We start from the raw sequence: 17,028 nt of genomic DNA, 5'->3' as shown, positions 1-17,028 counted from the left end.
CAAGAACAGTTGCAGTTCTCTAAACACTTGGCCTTTTTGTTCTCACAGAAAACAACCAAATCAAAGCAATTTTGTAGATGAAATCCACTATGAAGTCAAGCACTGTCAGGTATTTGAAGGCCAGTGTTTGCCGAAGAATAAAATTATCTTCCCTTTCCTGTGGAATGCTCATCCCTGTTTTAGGTAGCCATATATGACTGAAGGATTTGTCATCAGTTTTTGTCATAACTCACCTTTGAATGAATGCATACTGTCACAAATGTTAGCATTTGCAGGATGATACCACAAAACACATTTATCACACTGAAAGAAAGATGAGTAGTGTTCAGTCACAGCAGGTGTTTCTGCATCTTGCTCATCTTTGTCATCCTTAAGTAACTTCAAATGACAAGCAATTCTGACTCTCAATACAAGGGTAATTTGTGGTATCTGGGACAGCAGAGAGGAAGATGTATTCAAAGCTGACAAAATGAAGTATCGTGTGTAATTCTGATACTCCGGTGGCAAACGGGGAAAAATGACTGAAAACTTCTGTTACAAAGTCCGTGATCTGAAGTGATGACATACCCACAGTGGGCTGTGTATTTTGCAGTGTATGAGCTGTGCGAAAGCAACTGGTTCTTCTGCTTTTCCCCATGTTTGTAGATAGCCCCTCAGAGTAAACACCAGCATCATCTGTTGAAAATTAAGATACACTGTCAATGTTAAACTGTTTAGACTTTAGTGCACTTACTGCATCTCAAAATATTCCTAATGAATTTTCATTGCTACTTAAGTAATCAGTAATCAGTAGAATGTTGATAAAACAAACAATTTTAAGACATTAGAGCTCAAAACATCAATCTTCCCCCTTCAGCCAAGACACAAATAGTTTTCTCTTGATGGAGAAGGTAACAAATAATTGGTAGCACATTTTCATCCACCCTTAGTCTGCTGGCCCTATCATGTGAACTGTATGTATGACTGCAGATTGGCATGGGTTGACCAACTGCAGTGCACATTCATGAGTTTTACAGAAAGAGCATCTTCATTCCATGATGTTCATACTTCTTGTGAACAAGAAGCCTCCAGAGTTGTTTCTCTTTAAAACTTTGCTAAAATTATTTTATGATCCATTCTCTTACTTTTTAAAGTCACTCTGAGCAACTGAGAAACATTTTCTGCCTTAACTATTACAGATAGATCTTACAGTTCTGAAGGTGCTGCCTGAAGGCTAGCACTTGTTGTTTACATACGCAGGGCTCAATCTGGAAGAAGAAGGTTGGGGAAATTACTGAGCCTCCAGCAAGGAGAGGTTCATGTCCACTCTCTCGACTGCCCTTCTTGGGGGAAGAGGCTGCAGGTTGCTTCTCTCCCAGGTTTTTGTCTCACTGAGCCAAGCCCCTGAAACCTCGGGAGTGGGTTTTTCCTTTCCCACATGCTGGGCATTTCAAAGGAGTCTCCTGTGGTGGCTGGACACACAGGTGGTGCTTGTGGTGGCCCCGCAGTGGTTGGTGATGGGTCCTGCTGCCACACATCTTGGAAAGTCCCTCCCCGCACCCACAGGCAGCACAGGAAGGCTCTGAAGAGGCTTGAGACCTCCACTGTCTGCTGAGCTTGGAGGAAAACCTCCACGGGGTTTTGTTAAGACTTTTAGCAAGAGCCATCTAGGACTAGCATGCTGTCCAACCTCCCAAGCCTGCCCCACACGTGGCGCTCAGTAACTTGTCAGTAAAACAGGCTTCCCTCAACATGGCAGATGTAGAAGCTTAAAAGAATCTTCCTTCCCTTAGTGAGGTTGTATGTGCAAAAACAGAAGATTATCATAATAGCAGGTTCTAACTGCAGAGTAGCGAACATGAGGCTGCTCCCATGTTTGTTATTTACGTGGGCAGTTCAAGGCTGTATGAGGAAAACACAAAAGGAAAATCTCCATGTGCCTGAGCATGGATTTTGTTTTCAGCTAGTTTTTGCTAAAGGACATGGCTTTTTTAGGACAAGCTCTTTGCTGGAACAAGGCTTAACCCACAGTTACTTCTTACTGATGCTCTGCAGAAGTTTGATTAATTCAGCCTTCCAACCACACAAGCAGCCAAAGCCAAGCGTGTGCTATAAAACAGCCACAGTCAAGTCCTAAAGATTTGTGACCATCTGGGGGATCTGCATCTTCCTTGCGTGGCTGTCAGGAGCACCAGCCCTTTAACAATGATGATTTTACTTAAGCGAAATGCTTTAGGGCCCACAGCTTCCCTGTGGCATAGCGAGGGGCTCTAAATGCTTGTCCCAGCACAGTAGATCTTAACAGCGACTCCTTGTAAAACATGCCGGTCAGCTGCCTCAGGAGAGGGGTAAAAACTGCCTTACACAAGCAATTCCCAGGTGCTACACCCTTACTGCTTACAATTCTCTGTCAAAGAAACCGCTTCATTTACTGTGCCTTATGGGTCAGCTGGGAGCAGCACCAGCTACTTCTGTAAGTGCTCTGAGATTTACAGATAAGGCATGCATACCGAGCATACCTGTGAGAGTTTCAGCCAGGAATTTTCACTCTGAAATTGTCCAGACAAAAGTAGGGTTTTACTGAAACCAAAACGGTACGTGAAAAATGACTGTTTCACTTTTATGTGTTTGGTCTGGAATGGATTTAGGAAGTAGGCTGAAAAGAAAGCAGTGCTCTCCTACCAACATTTCCAAATTTTCATACTGTCTTGATACGAAATGCAGTTATGGTCATCCTGAGTTTTGCTTTGCAAGTTGTTGTGACTTTCTGTAGCAAATCAGAGCAAAGGAAGAGCCATGCCTCGCACTGCTGAGGGATTTCACACTTCAGCTGCTCCAGACATAACCAAGTACAGGCCCTTGGGCTCACAGTTCTGCATGCCTTGAACCTCCCTGAGCCTCTGCCGTCCCTGTCTCATGGATCCCCGATTTCCAATGTGTGCCCTCGATGTTCTGCAATTTTCAATATTTATAAGACATTTCTGGATTCCTGAAGAGTGCTGTGGAAAATGGTATGTGTTGGCCACAAGGCTTTAAATAAATAAAAAGCAGCAGTCGTAGCGATCCTTATGGTAGATATTATCCAATCCTGCAGAGACATACCCATGAGGAATATAATTCATGGAAAAGTTCATATTCATTATTTATATCACATAATGCATATTGCTTATCATACATTATAATTTATTTATATTATTTGCAGTTTTATTATTTATATTGTAAAGCTTTAGACACACCTACATGTTTTCCACTACAGTGTTTATTACAAATTCAGCCTTATTAAATTTAGGTATTCAAAATTCATCATAATAATAAAATTTATCTTTGGACTATTCTGACAACTCCCAAGTCATTTAAATATAATTATGTGCAGGCAAAATTTGAGGGCATTGTCTTTTTGCCTGGAATTGCTGGATGTCAAGCTCTGTAGCTGAAGCAGATCGGCCCACACCTTTGTGTGCCAGCAAACCCCAGACAAATGCTGCTTGCTGCACTGGTGCAGACCTGAACAGGGGATGCCTTGGACTACCTTTTACAGTATTTGCCTTTGGGAAACACATCCTCCACATCTGATTACTTTTCATTCTTGCTGTATTAACTCCCAATTTCATTTCAATATCTGTGCTGCCTCACCTCCTGGTACTGCAAATCCCATTTTTTTCAGACTGCTGTTCCTTATTGCCAGCACCCTCCACTGCTCTGCATTGTGGCACCAGTACTCAGCCCTTTTGCCTGTTGCGAATATCCCAAAGCACACAGACAGAAGTTATCTCAAATTATCTGGACTATACTGTATTGAATTATATGTGCATTCTGGGTCCAAAAGTCCTTCGATGCAGGAAGTAAAGGCCTTATGAGTATTTCTTAGGAATTCTGCCTCATGAAGGAATCGTCTAAAAAGTGAGTCACCGAAAACACAAAATCTCAGTGGGGTGTGGCAACTGTTTCCCATATCCATGAGGTTTAATCATTCAGTCATCCCACTCAGGTGAGTTAGCCTTCTCTGGCACCCAGTCCCATGAGCCGAGTGCTCTTTGCTGCCCTGAGCAGAGAGCTGCGTGTGCTCGGCTTCTCTGAGCATCTCTCTCTGCACCAGGGCTGGGTTTCAGCCTGCGTACAGCCTGAAGCTCGGTGGGGTCTTTCAGTTTTACAGAATTAGGCTGTAGCTGAATAAAGACTGCTAGGTAAGCAGTAGTACAGATGTTTTTCATGTTAAAAAATGGGCATCACAGCATCACAAAAAACCCTCCAACTGTTTTCAGAACATTTGGGAAAATCTAAGTGAACAACATTTTCCCTAATTGTGTATTCAAAGAAAACACAAAACAAGAAAAAAACAAACAAGTGGCCAGAATCCAGGGTGGTAAGTATGTTTTAAAACTGAGACATTTAAGAAAAAGGGCAGCTAAAGAGACTGGGAAAATAGTGAACCTGTCTTTCCAGAAATGAGAACCTCCAGGCTGGTCTGATGCAGTGGTGGCCAACACTGGATTTGGTGCCTGTATAAAGTCAGAAAGAGTTGTTCAAAATAAAGAATGCCAGTAACATAGGACTCTTTACAGGCCACTCACACGGTTAAAAAATGAGAAGGTCTTTAATCACTGGAGAAGTGCAGGCTTCCACTGAAACTGCCAGGTGAGTACTTCATCTTTGTCTCCCTGCTGAAGGTGCTTGATCAGTATAGGGAAGTTATTTGGCAGTTTTGGTTACAAAGAACACATTTCCCACAACTGAGACCTCCTGTAGACCACAATGTACTTAAAATGTTTGGGGTTCCTCCTGAAGTCGTGATGCATTTAGGAGGTTTTGGCTTAGCCAAGAGTTTGCTGTGCCCGGTGCTTCTGATCAAAGCAGGCAGATGTGTTTCACAATGTATACTCAAACTTATTGGACTGGAAAATGCAGTTGGTGCCTCCTGGATAGATGAGGTCTTTGACTTCATTTTATGAACCCAACAGTTCACAGATACTGATGCTCACATTAAGAGAGGAAAAGAATGGCCATTTTCTTGAGTTATGAATCAAATCCATGAAACACAAATGACACCAAGTTTCTACAACTATCAATTAAAACATTTTAATTAAGCCACCACATTTGAAAGGAGTGCCACATACATTAGTATCACTTGAGAGTAATTAATGGCTATTTGCAACAGCTTTCTCCCAGACATCTTAATTGTGTAACATGCTGCTTATGCTTCCACCTACCCAGTATATTCAGAACCATGTTTATTTTACATTTGTGCTTTTTTTGACAAGTTATGACAGTGCTTATAAAAAACATACAAAAGACTTAAGTTATGCTAAACCCTATTACCATACCATCCTCCCTTTCATTAGGAAGGGTGTTCATTTTCTTATGTCTTTTCTCCTTCCCAGCTTTTGCTGTGCAAGGATTTTCCAGACTTGAGATTCTCTTCTGTGTACTGAATTCACTAGAAACGTACTAACGTTACTCATAATGCAGATATGTCTACACAGTATACCCCCGCCCCCACCAGTACTGTACAAAAAAAAAAAAAAATGTGTTCTTAAAGACACGTTTGTCACAAGTTGTCTTCTTCAGCAAGAATCAGAAACACAGTTTATTGTACATGCCATGACTGACTGAGCTTGTAACACCGTTCTGAAGTCTGCAGATGTTTATACTCTGTAAAATTATAAAATATAAGCCTGCGAGGTGTGTTAAGACATCACCTGGTCTTTCCAAAACAAGAACACACCCAAAATACAGAATTACCCAATTAGAAGAGGTTTTACAAAACAGAATGATATACAACATATAATACAAGATACGTCAGGCACTGAAAAAGCTTAGATCTACATCCCTTTCGTTTCACAGGATACTGATTAATGCATTGTAGCTCTGTGTTGTACATGTGCATGAATACATATACTCAGACATTTGCCATCTCCTGAGTGCTGGGTTCATGATAAGGGGAAAGCAGTCTTTCTTCCCCAGCTGAAGAAATCCCTGACAAAGATAATAGACCTTAACTAAATGCGCTGTAAGCTGCTTTGGTCCATGACAGACACAGACACAGCTCTGTCTCACTGGAAAACAGTCGCCAGCTCCAGAAAGACAAGCTGGGAGCCCAGCAGGTTACTCCCTGAGACGTGTCCATATGAAATTTGCATGTATATATTGTTCACAGACTGCTTTCCTATGTGTACCTGCTATCCCTAGTGACTCACAAAACATTCCCAAGTTTACCAATCCCTGGAGTACCTACATCGTGTTTTAGAAACTTTTGGAGGTTTTCAACACCTTATGCTAAGGTTTCCCTCCAAAGCATGTCTGATAACTAAAATACTGCAGTTTTTAAAGGGCAGACATAAAGAACAGTGTGTGTTTCTTCTGAAAAGCATTTTCTAAATCAGCATCCGTCAAATATCATGTAAAAATGTACACACTTTAACATCTGAAGATTTATTGGTTCTCTCTGTGACAATTAATATTTAATTATATGTGCCTCTATCACAAGCACTGCAGTGGCCACAAAAACACCAATAAGTGTTACGCTAACCACCATTACACACACTAGCTCCATGCTTTAGAGAAAATCTCCATCCAACTGCAACAGATGGAGGAAAAAAATATTTGTATTTTCCCCTTAGTTCATACAGTTAATAGTCAATAAAGTTCAGTAACAGGAATGAGAAGAGATTCTTAGGCAGCATGTGACTGTAATAGATTCAGCAAAGTTCCTTCTTTAGGACTGACTTTGGTGGAAGAAAAAGCATTCTTTAGAAGGGTTGCATTTTTTTCCTAGTTTTATATAAGACAATTTTGTTAGAGATGAAAAAATAATTAAAAAAAAATATTTTGCAGGTCCCCCTTGTGGGTTGTTTAAAATCTCTCTCCCTCCTTTCTGGACTTGAAACCCTATGTCTTTATTTGCGCGCAAATGTTTGCGTAAAATAAGGGTGATTCAATTAATTAGGAGGGAAAGGAGCAAGTAAACTACCTAACAGAATTGACATGAGAATACATAAATAATACTTTAGGTAAAAGCTATTTGCTTAGAGATGCCAATGTTTTTACTGTTTTTTTACCAGTGCTAGTAAGAAATACTCTGAAGAAATAAGGTGGGTTTTTTTTCCAGTCTCTTTTAATCGCACCGAAATTCACAGCAGAGGTGCTGTAATGTTGCTTTGATGGTTGATTGTAGTTGGAGTTAATCTTTCAATTTAAGTATGGTGCTCTCTCTGGGGAGGAGTAGTAATAGGTTGGCTTGATGTTTCCCAGGACTTCATCTTCCCAGTTGGGGAGGCAGCAGAAAAAGAAAGCGCAACCTATCACAACAACAGTGCTGGCCCAACCAAAACCATAGGCCCAGCTGAACATATTATCTCCTATCAGTGGGATTTCTTCTGTGAATTTCACCGGGTAGATGACCAAGCCTATGATCTGGAATGCAGCTGAGGAGAGAAAGAAAAGAAAACCAAGAGTAAATGACAGTGAATGTTGTTACTTTTCCCACTAAACAACCGTACCTGGAGATAACCGTGTTGCCCTCCCCAATACGTAAGGATTAGCTCCAGCCCTGCGATCACACCTGCATTCTTGCAGAGGTGCCTGACTTCTGGTCGAGGCAGGTCCCCACTTACCTGGCGGCAGCAGCTACAGCTGACATTGCCACCTGGCTCAGGCACTCATCTGCACGCCCAGACCAGCCCTGTCCTGCTGCCAAGCACCCTGGTCCTCGTGGAGCCAGTTACCTCTGGCTTGTACCACAGCCTCCCAGCTGCTCCTCTCCCCAGGAAGGTGGGAAGCACCTGGCGTTCTCAGCTCTGAAGTCTTAGCATATGCCATGCAGGGCCAAAGCTGTTTTTTTCTCCTAAGCACTAATTTTGGGAAAGTGACAATCAATAAAAGCTGCTGGAGCTTCCATAACCATTGTCCTCTCAGCATAAGTCAACTTTCCCTTTTTTCCCATGAAAATGAATCATAAACCAGACAAAGGCATCTTATTTCATGAGGAAGGCTCCATCTAGCATGCTTTTCTGCTGATGCCCGTTTTACATCTAGGACAGCCTTGTCTTTGCACCCAGCCTTACCGACAACAAAGAGCAAGCCTCCAATTCCCCGCACGAAGTTGAAGCGGAGTATTTCCACGGAGAACGCGATGACTGCGAGGGCGAAGCAGATGACCAGGATCACAAAGCCAACGAGGTACGTGGCAGCTGCTGCTCTCCCCCATCCTAGTAAAGAAAAGAAGAAAGGTGTCACACACAGCAGTGCACCGAACTGTAGGTCACTGCAGCTCTTCTGTTTCCTTTACTCATTTCTTTGTTGAAATGCTTTACTGTAAGAAGCGTTCCCTGTGTCAAAGCAATCCTGGGTTTCTCCAAAGCACACAGCTGCAGAGCAAGGCACCGTCGCTGGACAAGCAGTGCTGAACTCCCTGCCCACTAATTTGTCCTGTTTAAAAGAGGGATATCTTATAGCATGATAATGGAGATAACTTCCAAAGTCAGTATCTGCAAGAGACCCACAGCCATCTGAGCAGATAGGGCACATACCTCTGAGAATGTACTTTGTCATTATCAGCCCTGTTTGACATACAAATTTACAAAACCACTTCCACACACGGGGCAGTATGAGAGCGGACAGGAAGGTACAACCACAAGCACAGCCACAACTGCTGGGAAATAAAAATGCTGTCAGCATACAGCTTCCTGTCTGCTTGTTTCCAACGGGAATAATGGATGTGAAGTAAAATTAGCACGACCAAAAAGAAATAGATTTGGGATAGCCAAGCTGAGAGATGACGAAGAGGAAGAGAATAATTTCAAAGATAAGTATCTCTTCACAGCCAAAAATATTTAGAAAAAGCTAAAACCTGTGGGTGGAGAAGAAATAGCAGAGTCAGAGGTAAAGTGAAAGAGTCATTACTTTGAGTCATTACTTCGAGGTTTGGTGGGACCGGGCACCACACAGATGCCCAGGTTCAACACCAGGATCAGGCAGCTGCAGGCTGGGGAGGCTCAGAGGGGCAGAGAGGGGCCTGATCCCAGCCGAGCTCACAGCTCACCTGCCATGCACCAGCACAGCAAGGAGGAGAAAACCTCCAGCAAACCACCAGTAATTCCCATTTCACAGTGACGCAGGCTTCTGAAAAGGCACCCGTTACAGCCAGGCCTCATTCTCTTTAAAAGCTAGACAGAAGTTTGAGCGAGTCCAATGCAAATAACAGCAAAGGTGTTCCTGCCTGCAGGCAGGATACCTACCCACATGGCCTAAACTGTACCTCCAGTGCTTGGGTTTCAGTGAGCTGTCATCACAGCTTGCTCTGTGTGTCTGTATAGCACAGGTTTCAACGTGCACGTGTTCAGATGCAGGCAGGGCCAGATCCCGAGCTCCCTCTAACGTAGGTTTAAAGGGAGCAGTGAGGTCTGGGCCAGAATATTTTCCCCATAAAAATCTTTCATGTCCAAGCACAGCTGGAGTGACAAAAACAAGGTGACACCTTGTTTTTAATGTAACTTCTGTCAAACAAGTCCTTGTTTGTGTAAAATCTATGAAAAAGACGGTGAGACAGTGAACATTTTCCTGAGGAGTTACAATGCTCTGCCTTTACCTGTGTGCTCTACTGTGACATAAAAAGAAAAAGAAAAAAGTAATTTGAGACAGAGAATGCAACACCACCACCACCTGAAGGCAGTCAGGTTGGCACAGAGAGGGCAAAGAAAAGGCTTTTCTTGGAGCTATTGTGAGGAACAAGACTCGAGACAGTGAAATGTTTTTAAACCAGCTCTCCTCAGCCTCCGCACCTCCTGCAGGCAGCTCTGCATGATTCATGCCCCGTTCCTAGCGGAGTGCTGCAGGGGCAGGAGGGAAGGAGTACACCCCACTGGTGTTTGGAGATTACAGATATGTCACCGGTCCGATACCATCTTTTCCTTCAAAATCTTCTCTGACGTACCTAATGCAGGTATTGGGCATTGTCTCCACAGCAGGATTTATTTAGGGATAAAGAATATTAAAGGGCATTTAGCCATTACACAGAGCCAGCCCAGGAAAAGTGATTCAGACTGAACAAACGAGGAATGCTCTTTATCAATATCTGCCCTATTAAGGGAAAAATAAAAATAAAAAACAAACAAACAAAAACAGTGACAACAGCAAGAAACACTTTCAGTTACCAAAGTACCTTCCCCCACGGTGCATTACATACGCTAGCACAGTGCAGGAAGCCAAGCCTGGCATCTGCCCGATACAGGATAGATTGCAAACTCAAATACACCATCAGGCTAGACACCTTGAAGTCTGCTGCAACACAAACAAGCCTGCAAGAGATACAGGCTGGAAAGCCCTCAGTGCTATCTCCTTTATTTCCAGACCCTATGTGCTTAGTTTACAAGGGTAACGAGATTTTTGACACAGCTCAGCCTTGGCTCCACTCACAGTGAATTATTAGCTCGTCTCTGGCAATATGAGCGACAACACATGTTGCTGTAGGAGATATCCAGTCAGGAAGATTGATATCAAACCCAGCTTCTGTATGTCTTCAGAAACAGGGCAGTAGCAGGCACCACCACTATGAAATTCACCACGTTTTTTCTGCTCACATGGAGCGAAGTGTAGTGTTGGTGAGCCTGCATCTTCCCTCCTTCTCCTGCTGGATTATCTTCTCCAGCAGCAGTTATCAGTGGCATGATATTGACAAGAGCTGATAAGACTGAGCCATTGGTGCTGGCCATGGTGATGGATGGGATCTGCTCTCGGCAGGACTAGATAACAGCTATCGAACGGCCAGCCTGCCACATTAGCACTGGTGGGAAAACAGCAAGAGTAGCCAAGTGTTGCTATGCACAGTGTAAGAGAAATCTCCCCAAATTAACCTCATCATCCCCACACCTATTAAGACAGGCTGTCCTGGCTCCGCATGCACCCAGCCTCTGTCCTGAGGCTCCAGGCTGTTGGGGGGAGAGGTGTGTATTTTGTGTATTTTGTCTCCCACTGGTTTTGCTCTCCTAAGAGCTGCAGAGATCTGCTTGCAGTCTGAGAAAGACAGATCAGCCCCAACGTCCAGCTGGTTTGTGCTCAGAAGAGCCTTGTAATCACGAGAGATTTCGCCAGAATTTATGTTTTCCATAGAAATAGAAAGTCCCTTCATTGGGCAGAGAGACAATTTCTTACTCAACCCAGGCATAAATATGACGTCTGTTTATGAAATCAAACAATAATGCCAAAGTAATTTGGGGCTGCATAAATAGGAGGACAGAAGAATGGGACAACAGAAGAGTGGCACAGTTTGAGGTGTTACTATTCCCCAGGTCAGCTTTGCCTCAAAGCAGAGTTGAGCTCTTTGCATCTAATGGGCAGAAAAGTATCTATTATCAATTAGGCAGTGTTTACAGAACATTAAAAAACTGTACAGGAGCTGAAGGGCTATAATTATTGGGAAGGGTTAAGAGTTTTATTATTCAGCTTGATCAATGGTGACTATGCAAAAGAACTAAGCTGCAAATATTGCCATGTGAATAACTAGGAGGGGTCAGAATATTTAAAGTTAATGGTGAGCATCAGTAAAAGGATGAAATAAAGGGGAAAAAAAAAAAATAGAACAAGAGCCTTAGTGTTAGCTGTACTTCCTGATTTTATATGGCTGGACCTCAGCCTCGACGGGGAAGAGATGGAAGCTCTACAGGGTAGGACATTTACATCTACATTTCCCTATAGAAACAAATAAAAGGACTGAGAAAATAGTCTAGCAGGAAGATGAACCAGTACAGATTTGAAGTAACAAGCCCTTCTTGTCTTTGTTCACTTATTTACAAAACCAGAAGCTAGTTTGTCAGCTTGTGAATAACGACAATATTAGGGTGGAAGCTTTTACTGTGACATGCTTAAAAGAGATGCAGTTTTACATTGTAGTTATAACAGTTTTCTGTATATAAATCACTGTGACAATTTTTGCTTGGCGTTGAGAGCTCATAGCACTGAATGCCCAGAAAATATGCTTTTGTTGACAAAACAACAGTGGACTGCGAGAACGAGAGCACTGAGAGTAATATTTTCTTGCTCACATAATGTGCGAATTTCCATGACGACATGCATGGTGAAGGAGAGGTATGTGCACACCCATCGAGAGCACAGGGCAGCCCAGAACTGCAGGCTTGCCAGGAGAGCTGGCTGGGAATTAACGCTAGGGATCCCAGCTCTCCCTTGTTTTTAGCAGTCCGAAAAAAGCAATTGTTTTGCTACCGAACTTAAACAAAAGCCTGGTTTCAGACATTTGACACCAGTTGGAAGTCAGGAGAGGCAAAATCCCGCATGATTCCAGCTTCTAATGCCTCCCTGTTGCTTACAGCAGAAATAAGCATGTCCTGCTCGCTGGGATCTTTCACCAGGGAGTCTCAGGACGCGTTTTCTGGGTGTAGCCAGGCATGCTGACTGCTATCTCTTTTCTATTAGCATTCTCCGAGTGCCTTCACCCAGCTGATACTCTAAGTTTGTTTGTCTAGAACACATCCTGGCAACATAAATCAGACAGAACCATGCCTGAAAAGAGGTGAGGGTGCAATGAGTGTACCCATAATGTTCCTTTTTTGCATGGCCCCTCAGCCAAGTTTGGTACATGCTTGCTGTTTCACCAATAATCTGCGGTATCAAAGTCCAGTCCCCTGGCAACAGGGGCACAGTGGCAGGGAAACATGATTCACAGAGGCTGGGCTCCTACTTTTAAGTCCCACCTTTTTTTTTCTTCCCTTTCAGCACTTGTTAAGGCTTCAGGTGAATGCCTCCATTTTTCTAAGTTGTCTATTGCATACTTCATGAACACCAGCCAGCTGTTAGTAATATGAAAGAGCTCACCACCTTGGGATCACCTTAACTGCACACATACACACCCATCTTTTATAGTGACAATTCAAGCCGAAGTCACTGGGAACAGGCGTTTAGGACTGGGAGGACGTTTACGCCCACAATTACTGTTCCTGACCTTACAGGCTCATCACTGTAAAGACGCAGGCAAACACCCTCTCCAAGTATCCACGCTGCCAACAATCCTCGTCATATCTGATGGCTTGCTGATATGTTTCAAACACACAGTCAACAGTTTTATCCTGCCATGGCCCAAACTAAGTCATCTTGAGTCATATTATGTGCAGTACGGCAGCCACGCATTGCAACATATTGATAAATACACAGATGCTGCCAGGCAGGTACTTCCCAGACGCAAACCAGTACAGAGCTTAAATCAAAATCCCTTCCCCACCTCCCTACTGAATGATACTTTGCTCTTCTTTTTCCCTTGCTACTTCTTCCCTCTTATGCAGACTGTAAATATGCATTAAGAAGCAGTTCAGTTTAGGAGACATTCCTATTTGCAAAACTTTGTTTGTCTGTTCCTGCCCCCTTTTCCCCATTTAAAACAAGTTACCGAACTGCTTTTTCTCTTTCTCTTTTTAGCATACATGCCACAGCTCAATTAAGAGAATGTCTAATGCAGTTTTCTACTAATGGAGATTCACTCTGAAGTCTTCTTCTCATCAGGAGAGTTAGCAGGCTAGTTAGAGTACAGTAGTTATCATATGCAAAACACAAGTTATGCATCTCAATTAATTTGCTTTTCTTTTCCTGCAGCAGTGCTGTAAACGCCTGCTAGGCATTTTTTCCTTTGTAAATGCCCTCACCTACTTTGAGCCTAATTGCATTAGCATAGAAAAAAGGAAACAAAATAAGTCAAACCTGAACTCATATGTTACATCCTGTCTCCAGATGTAAATAGTGTTTGAGAAGACAGTGGCATTGATTTCCTCAAAATTACAGTAGAGGCAAAGTCAAATTGGTCTCAATAAGCCAGGGATATAAATAAGCTTTGGCTTAAGGTTAAATAAGCAAAGTCAAGGATACTATTCTCCTGCTAACTAGAGAAAACTGCAGAAAGTCACTTTGTCCCGGAACGCTTGGGGCTGAAGCGAAGCACACACCCATCGGCACTCGGGGACGTGAGGCAGGGTCACTGCCGGAGAAAGCAAACCTCAGCAGCTCCTCTGCACTAGCAGTTCTTCTCCGTGCAGTGCAGATTTCAGCCACGCTCCCGCACTAGCTTTTCTGCTCTGGGTAGTGGGGGAGATGGGTATTTTCAACACACCAGCCAGATTTCTTTCACCTTCAGTTAAACGCACAGCCATCACCTGGCCTTAAAACGAAGCCAGTGCTTTTGCAAAACATTCAGGACTTAGCAGAGGCACGAGTGTGGCAACGGCAGCCTTCTGTGCATGGGTGGTGGCAGGGGATCTGTGCAGGGAAGCCTCCCTGCCTGCACTCGCACAGGCTGCAACGCTCCCTTCCAGCTCTCCAGCTGCAGTCCCCAAGGTACCCTCCTCCAGGATCTTAAGGCGGGTCTGCTTATTTGTCCAGAAATATTTTGTTTGAGAGAAAAGCAGACGTAATCAGACCACAGCTAGGAAAAGAAAAAAAAAAGGGGGGGGGAAGGAAATAAAGTCCCCAAGAAACAGAATCTGTATGTGGTAAGAATGTGTGATATCAGATAGAAAAGCAGCTAAGCAAGTTAAAACAGCGGCACAATTATTCCCTGATTTAGGTCCCAGTGCAATGGAGAGGTATATACAGAAAATGGTATTTTTTCTGTCTGCAAAGCCATACTGGGCCATTTTAAGCTGCAGGTCGGGAGGCATCCATCCCTCAGCTAGGCAGGGTTAAGGTCCACTCTCTGGAGGCAGGGGAAGGCACCTTTGCTACTGCCCAGGTGCGCAGGAAGCCCTGCATAAACACTTCTTCCCTTTCCGTTCGATCAGCGAGGCCGAGAGGGAGCTGCTTACTGCAGGGCGAGGCTGCTGGCACCACAGCCTGCAAATAACTGATAGAAAGCGAACCCGTGGCCAGTTGGCTCCCTTACTTTGATTATAAAAGAACTTAAGGAGAAAAAAAAAAAAGTCTTCTTACTGACAGAAAAGCCTGCTCTGAAGCAGTCTGAGGACCTGTGTTTCTTTGCTCATTTAAGCCGTGGTACTGGTTCTGCCTGGAAAACCCCATCCCAGCGAGCAGCTGCACCACCACAGAAATGTTGGGACCGTGGGTTTTGCTACCACCTGCTGAACCAACACTTTTTGCAGCCAAAGCTCCCCCGGGAGCCTGGCTGCAGAGGTCCCACGCAGGGCCCCCCGCTTACCATAGTCCATGAGGGATTCACAGCTCCAGTTGATGTCCTGCTCGCTCCGCGTGCAGCTCTCCCACAGCGACGCTTGGTGCACGTAGGGCTCTGACTCCGACTCCAGCCAGCCCCTGCCCGCCAGCGCGATGATGCCCATGATGATGGCCAGGCCCAGCAGCAGGGGCAGGAGCCACCGGCACCTCCAGCAGGCGAGGCTGCACACCACCATCCTGCCTGGCTGTCGGGGGCACCTGGAGAGCCCGAGCTTCGCCGGTAGGGCAGGGTGGGGTGTCGTAGGGACGCTCCTCTGAGAAGAGAGACTGCCGGTCTGTCCGTCTGAGCTGGGTTTTAATGCGCGCCGGGGGAGGAGGGAGTCCCACCCACATTCCTGTGACTAAGCGTGGCGGCGGCAACCTGTGGAGCTGGAGGAATGGAGAGGAGAGGGAGAAGAAAGGAGAGCTCAGGGCTGGGTCCTGCTCCTCACCCTGCCCCTGCTCCCTCAGTGCAGTGAGGAGCAAAACACTGTCCTCTTACGCTCCCCGTCCTGCACTTAACTCCTTGCTATCTGCTTTCCTCCCATGTCCAACCCCACATTTTGGTCGTGGTCAGTGGCACAGTCCTGTGTCCTGCTGGCCTTCCACCCGGGCACGGGGAAAGCCAAGACTCTCACGAGGTACTTGAACCACTTGGATGGACACCTCAGATGGCTCTAGAGTCTGGGCACATCAATATGATTGATCTGAAAATTGGTGTCCTAAAACACATAGTGCTGCATTTTGGCCAGGGACGTGTTCAAAACCAGATTCTGCTTTTCAGGTTCCCAGTATATGTAAGCCTTGTTTTGACTTTTGTTTTGACTGCTGTCAGCGTTACATGGTGGGTCACTTACCTTATACCTGACCTCTGCTTGATACCCCTACATTACACCCAGCAGACCCTCCCAAAAGTCTGTCTGTCTTTCTCACCACCTCTGCAGGTGTCTTCTTGGTAGCCGTAAATAGCCACAGCAAAAACTTCATGTTCTTACTGTATTTCACAAGCCCTGCCCTCTCTCCAGGTAGTTAAACTCATTTTTTCTCCTCTCTGCTCACTGGATAAAGACAGATCATCATTACCTAATGTTAATAATACTAATAGTGTTAGCCACTTTAGGTACTGAACACATACAATATGTTGCTTAACAGTTCAAGTAGTCAATTCCTTGCCCAGTTTTTGGACAATTTTAATGCAAATGAGAAGAAGAAAGAGAGGTGTTATTTGAGGATGGGAACATGACATTATTGACAAGGAAACAGCTCATCATAACTAACAACACTTGTCTGGCATTAAACTGAGCATTAAATAAATGCCTGATTCCTAATGGCCATCTAACAAGTGCGTGATTGCAATTGTGCTTTGACTTTCAACCAGGCTGTGCCAGACACAGTCCGCGAGTGGTACTCAGGACCCCTGTGCCCTATGCCCTGATATTTCCCCATCCTATTCTGGAAATGCACCCCAGAGGTGACCAAAACAAAGGTTTCCGCACAACATGACATAAATGCAGACTCAATATTTTGATCATGGGAGAAACATTTCTCCACAGTAATATCTACACACATCTCATCATATTATCCCATTGCCCAGCACCAATGCAAACTCTTGTCGGATGAGCAGACAGGTGCCAAACACGGGATTCAGGATGCATGTGTTTTTGGCACATAACTCACATACATTTGGTTGAGCCTTAGAGCAGCTTCAAGGCTTCAGCAAAGAGGTCAGTAGGACAGCAAATATTTGAGGTCTGAAGGACTGAAAAAGATTACTGGGTAGGGTGAATTACATGGGTTTCAAGGAAGATGCAGAGCACTAAGGTCTTATTGCACTGCATCAAATTTTGTCATGGTCATGTCAAACATGCTCAAACTGTGACCCATGTCAAT

General features: G+C 44.3%; 1 protein-coding gene across 1 annotated transcript; it reads right to left on the bottom strand.

Moving 5' to 3' along the window:
* Positions 1-5,029: 5,029 nt before the first annotated feature.
* Positions 5,030-15,469, bottom strand: PERP (p53 apoptosis effector related to PMP22). The gene is made up of 3 exons (XM_005017738.6): positions 15,125-15,469; positions 8,040-8,183; positions 5,030-7,400 (listed from the first exon to the last, which is right to left on the bottom strand). Exons 1-3 carry the CDS (start codon positions 15,333-15,335, stop codon positions 7,165-7,167), a joined length of 591 nt encoding a protein of 196 aa, XP_005017795.1. The 5' UTR covers positions 15,336-15,469; the 3' UTR covers positions 5,030-7,164.
* Between the last annotated feature and the right edge of the window lie 1,559 nt (positions 15,470-17,028).

The sequence above is a fragment of the Anas platyrhynchos genome, chromosome 3 (genome assembly GCF_047663525.1).
Source record: "Anas platyrhynchos isolate ZD024472 breed Pekin duck chromosome 3, IASCAAS_PekinDuck_T2T, whole genome shotgun sequence".
Classification (NCBI taxonomy): Eukaryota; Metazoa; Chordata; class Aves; order Anseriformes; family Anatidae; genus Anas; species Anas platyrhynchos.
Note: the sequence above shows the minus strand (reverse complement) of the source record. Positions and strands in the feature narration are given on the sequence as shown.

Excerpts from the sequence above, each read along its gene's own strand:
- PERP (XM_005017738.6), bottom strand. The coding sequence starts at position 15,335 with ATGGTGGTGTGCAGCCTCGCCTGCTGGAGGTGCCGGTGGCTCCTGCCC. Across the intron at positions 8,184-15,124 it reads TGAATCCCTCATGGACTATG|GATGGGGGAGAGCAGCAGCT; the intron begins GTAAGCGGGGGG and ends TTTCTTTACTAG. Across the intron at positions 7,401-8,039 it reads AGGCTTGCTCTTTGTTGTCG|CTGCATTCCAGATCATAGGC; the intron begins GTAAGGCTGGGT and ends TTCTCTCCTCAG.